Source organism: Octodon degus, unplaced genomic scaffold (assembly GCF_000260255.1).
Source record: "Octodon degus isolate 3935 unplaced genomic scaffold, OctDeg1.0 scaffold00026, whole genome shotgun sequence".
NCBI lineage: Eukaryota > Metazoa > Chordata > Mammalia > Rodentia > Octodontidae > Octodon > Octodon degus.
The window spans coordinates 12238704-12244125 of record NW_004524602.1 but is presented as its reverse complement, the minus strand read 5'-3'; the positions used below and the strand labels follow the sequence as shown (position 1 = coordinate 12244125).

Sequence of the window (5422 nt, the reverse complement as noted above, 5' to 3'; positions counted from 1 at the left end):
GATCTGTGATTTCGTGACAGTTCTGGTGAAGTTCTCTTTTTCTTTTCTTTTTTCTTTCTTCCTTGTTTTTCTCTTTGATACAGTGTCTTGATGATCCTCCTATCTTGGCCTCCCCAGCTCGGGGATTACAGGTGTGCCTGGGATTCTGGGGAACCAAACTCAGGACCTTGTGCTTGCCGGGAAGCGCCTATGCCACTGAGCCATCTCCCCAGCCCAGAGTTTTCTTTTTTGTTGTTGTTATTTCGCTTGTTTGGAGGGTGGGGGCAGTTTTGAGTGCAGCCTTTTAAAGATGCAGCCCTTGACTTTTAGGAAGACAGGCCCATCGCTCTCTGTGGGAATCAGGTGCCGACCACCTTCTGTTGGCCTCAGGAGGGGCGTTGGGGCTGCCCAGCAGGTTTTGTCCAGCTGGGGCAAGTGTGGGCCCCAACTGCCTAAGGGGGTCCATGAGAGAAAGAGGCCACCAAAGGCTGGGCAGGGGCAGAGCACAGCCGATGCTATGTATTTAAACAATGGGATGGGAGATAATCTAAGAATCAAATGGAACGCAGGGTATGAGGCTGAGACAGGAGGATTGATGTGAGTTTAGGGGCAGGATCAGCTACAAAGTGAGTTCAAGGCCAGCCAAAACGTCATAGTGAAAAGCATGACTCAAAAAGACTCGAATTTGAGAAATGTAAATGTCCGTCTGTTGCTCACCTCAGTATCTTGCCAGTATCAGGATAGTTCTCAATTATAACGATCCATAGACAAATTAAAGACAGCTTGCCTGGCGTAGCGGTGAAACCTAAATGCGAGGATTTAGTGACTCACCCAAGCCACAAGATTAGAGTTTGCTAAGTCACCTGCCACCTCTGCCCTGCTACCTGGCAGGTGCGTTCATGCCCGTGCAACACAGGACATTCTCAGTTTGGGTCCTGCTGCTTGACTGGATGAAGCCACTGCAACTTGTGTCACAGACCATACTGTGTGCCCTCCTGCCCACCCCTGGAGATGCCTTCGGGAGGATCAACCCCTTGAGTCTTGCTGTCACCTGTACAAATTCTCCCAACAGCTGTGATACTTTCTCCAGCTAGGCCACAATAACGCTGTCTGCCTCATGCTCACAGCTATCTGCCCAAGGTACGGGGACTCCAGGCCTGGTTACAGGACGGGCAAGTGACCTAGACTCTTGTGTTCGAGTCTTTATGATGGGGACACTGCGGGTCTCTGCGCCTCCACAGTGACGAAGATTAAATAAGCTAACAGCAGTGCTCAGCACAGTGAATAGCAAATAGCCTCTCTGGGGCCAGTAAGACGTTCCCCTCACCACAGGCATGGCAAGGGCTCAACAGCACGACAAATACAATGCACCTCACAAACGCGAGGCTCCTTCAATAACAGTGTTCGCTGTGACCATAAAGGGATCAGATATGGGGCCGGGGAGATAGCTCAGTGGAATGAGTGCTTCCCTGGCAAGCACAAAGGCCTGAGTTCAATCCCTGGTTCTGCCAAAAAAAAAAAGGGGGGGGGGATCAGATAGCACAAATGCAGTGGCCTGTCCCCAGCGATGGGCCCAGGAGGGCCACACAGCGCCCAGAGGGCAGCAGCTCCTTCCTCCCCACAGGACAGAGCTCCGCAGCCCCTCCACGCCCCCTTCCTCTGCCATCGCTTCTCCCCTCACACCTGCGGTCCAGTGAAAGCCAACATGCTCAGCCCTCCTGCAGCCAGTTCCAAAAGGAGGATGGAGGCAGCCAGGGCCAAAGGACACTGCCCACCACCGACTTGCCCACCCCTGGCCCCGGCACCCTGTTGGCCCCTCCTGCCCCACCCACGGTCCCAGCACCCACTCACAGCTCAAGAATGAGCACCACGTCCGTGCGGTTCTCGTAGACGTCGTGCAGCGTGATGATGTTGGGGTGCAGCACCTGCCGGAGGATGCTCACCTCCCGCCCGATCTCCTCCCGGCACACACCCCGCCGGCTGGCCCTGCTCTGGCGCTTCTTGATGAACTTGGCCGCGAACTCCTTCCCTGTGCTCTTCTCCCGGCACTTCTTCACAATGGCAAACTGGCCGCTGTGGGAACACAGACCCATGCCATCATGATGTCCCTGTGGGCCCTGGGGAGCAGACCCCACCACCAGCTACAGAGTCACTCTACCAGGGCAGACAACCATGCCACCAACCAGCATCTCCACTGGAGATGACAACTAGCGACCGACAGGCAGCAGGGGCTGATTTTCCCTCCTGTTCAAATGAACCCTATATCTTTTATAGGAATGGATCTGGAGTTGCTTTGTTTTGTTTTGTGGTACTAGGCTTTGAGCCCAGAGCCTTCCTCTTGAGCTACCTCCCTAGCCTTTTCTTCATTTTTTTATTTTGAGACAGGGCCAGTGAGTTATCCCGGCTCACTCTTATGACTTTCCTATCGCAACCTCCCACAGTGCTGGGATTACAGGCATAAACCACCACAACCAGCTGGGAATGGACGTTCACGTCGTGATTCCCGTGTATGGTGGTGTATGCAGAGGTCCCGGAAAGCACTGACTTGACAAGGGTGACACAGCAGTGTTCTTGCCAAGCTCGGCTGGAGCCCCAGTTTACACTTCCACCAAATGAGGTTACCACATGCACAGTGGGGTGGGCTGGTGGGGTCCTGATTGGGGTGGGGTTGGGGAATTGGGCACCCCTATAAGTTATAGTGGGAGGTCCTCACAGTACGGACACAGAGTTGTGAAATTAGGCATCTGAGGCCCGAGGAAAGGTCAAAGGACTTGCCTAATCACAGCACTAATGACAGTGGCAGGCCTCAAAGCCCACTGCCCAACCTGCCATCCACAAGGCTCCCTGACGACTACAACAGTGAAGACCCTAAACCCAGGCCTGACCCTGAGACTCCTTTAGTCCAGGGACCAAGACAGTGACCACAAAATGGTGACCTTGCTGGAGGGGCGGGTGGCCCTGCGCCAGGGTTCCGCGAGCCCCAGGAAAGACCATCCTCATGGTCTCTGTGGGGTTGCTCTTCTACCCTACATAGGTCACAGGCAGGGTAGGTCTGAGTCTCAGGACACTGCCAGAGGCCACTGCTTCTGGGGTCCCCCTACTGTCCTTCCACACTGCCACCCCCACATCCAGGGCTTGGGAACTAACTCAGGGAGCTTTACACGGGGCCAGCAGACTCCAGACCTTAGACTGGCTCTCAGTGCAGCTCTGGAATAAAAGCTCTACAAAAGATCCTTGGGATATTCACGCTAACTTCACAAAATAGTGCACCTACCGTGCTCTATTCTTAGGATAACCCTCAGGGACATGGCCTTCAAAACAAGCCAAGTGGCAACAAGGAAGTCAAGTTGAGAAAGCCAGGGACAGACACACAAAAGCTCCGACAGTGTTCTGCGGCAGCCGCAGAGACCTGTGTGCCTCTGTGTTCATGCCACCCCACAGCCATTCATCACCGTGGAGCATCTGCTCTTGCAGGGCAGGAAAGGTGGGGACAAAGGCAAGAGGACAGGTGCACAGGCAGCCGTGGAGAGGAAGAGGTCCCGGGCGCTGGACTGCGGAGGGAAGGCTTTCTGGAGGCCAGCTCAGATCACTGCCCACGACCCCACGACTCTTGCTCCTCAGCAGCCCAGCACGGGCTGTGAGCTGTTCACACCTTAGGCGCTGACGCAGTGGGGTGACGCCAGCCTGAACACATTCACTGTGATCTCCAACACAGATGGCCATTTGGAGCCACTTCAGGCCTCGGGGACATCGAGTACCTGAGTGGGTGCCAGCAAACACTTGACAAAGTTCCTGGTCCCAGACACTGTGTGTGCAAGTGGCGGGGCAGCCACACTCCTCTCCTCTGACACCTCAAGAGGCCACAGGAGAAACTGATACTGAGTCCCAGTGGCCTTCAAGTTTCTCTGTGGCTGATGGAGAAGCGAAGCTTAAGGATAATTGGTAGTGTGTGAGGTGACAGAGGGCACATGTGGCGGCACGGGGCTCGGGGCAGGACCCCAATCCCCCAGCTCTCAGTCCCAGCCTGTGCTGAGAACACGGGGACTTATGACAGGGCAAAGGCAGTTTTGTAACGTTGAGCTCACATTTTGAAGTCACCTGGGTGAAGCACCTCCTTCAGGGCAATAGAGGCATTTTTTTTTTTTTTTTTAAATATTGCATGCCTGAAAAATTCCTCAGGCTCTCAAAAAAGCAAATGAGTGTTTGCTCTTTCCTCCTGCACTCTCTCCATGTGAGAGCATCAAGCCCACAAGAGGTGGCTGGGCCAGGCCTGATCATCCTCCTCCAGGAGGAGGAATTTAAGGAGGGTGACTAGGACAGAGCCACATACCAGGCACCGCCACTCACAGCATCCTCTGCACTCCAGGCTCCCCACGCCCTGTGCAGAGCACCTTTCGCCAAGCCACGTCCCAGGTTCAGGCAGCAGCAGCCAATGTCAAGGCCTCCAGGCCTGGCCTAGTGGACTCACTGATCCTTCCTCCCAGTCCAGTCTTTAGCTGCACTTAAGCATCAGTTTCTCCATCCTTAAAATGAGAATCATGATTCCCTGTCAGGCAACTGAAGAAGGGAAATACCAACAATGTCGGCCTCCAGTCAGCGCGGACAACAGGCTCAGGTTAGGCTGAACGGAAGCGCCAGAGCCAGGACCTCAGACTCAGATGATCTGGAACGTGCAGCCCAGGAATAAGTTTAAAAGCTGCTTCCTACTCTTGTATTTCTAGTGCATAACCAGAAGTGGGAATATCTCTCCTCTAAGCAATCCACCAATCCTAATCCCAAAGTTGTCAGTGCAACACACATGGAATCGCCAGGGGGCTGTGTTAATGATGCGTCATTTTGTTTTTGAGACAGGGTCTCACTATGTAGTTCAGGCTGGCCTTGCACTCACTATATAGCCCACCTGAACTCGCACTGATCCTCCTGCCTCAGCCTCCCGGGTACTGAGATTCCTTGCACCACCACATCCAGCCTCCTGCGGGGAATTTAAAACTACGGGAGCCAGGAGCTAAGACCCCGCCACAGAGAAGCCACCCAGCTAGAGGGCGAGGGGTGGGCAGCAAAGGCCCCCTCAGAGCTAGGACACAGCCACTCGGGGTTGTTCATGGAAGGAGCAGAGGAGAGCCAGCTAATCTCCCACCGAGGTCACTGCCACCACCAGTTTAGACATTAAGGGCACAGGGCTGGGGAGGTAGCTCCGCGGTACAGCACTTCCCTGGTGTGTATGAGGCCCCGAATTCAAACCCCAGCACACAGGAAAAGGAAGCATAAGAATATTGAGACATTGCTACGCATATGCCAAGCTGACTTCCCCTGCACAGTAACAGGCCACAGCTAGTCCATGGCCTAAGAAAACACAGAGCGCTCTTGAAAGGTCAGGAGCTTGACTCTGGGTCCTGACCTGCCGTCAAAGCGACATCTGAGCAAACTTCCTGTCAGAAAACAC

General features: G+C 54.3%; 1 protein-coding gene across 4 annotated transcripts in view; it reads right to left on the bottom strand.

The window, feature by feature from the left end:
- Dapk2 (death associated protein kinase 2) overlaps nucleotides 1-5422 on the bottom strand; it is a 107090-nt gene that overhangs the window by 47731 nt on the left and 53937 nt on the right. For 3 of the 4 annotated variants that reach the window (XM_004628828.3, XM_023712540.1, XM_023712542.1), the window contains exon 3: nucleotides 1831-2052. In XM_004628828.3, the coding sequence (XP_004628885.1) occupies nucleotides 1831-2052 (222 nt within the window). Of the gene's footprint in view, nucleotides 1-1830; nucleotides 2053-5422 lie in introns of those variants that run through there. The other variant, XM_023712541.1, reaches the window with a different exon arrangement.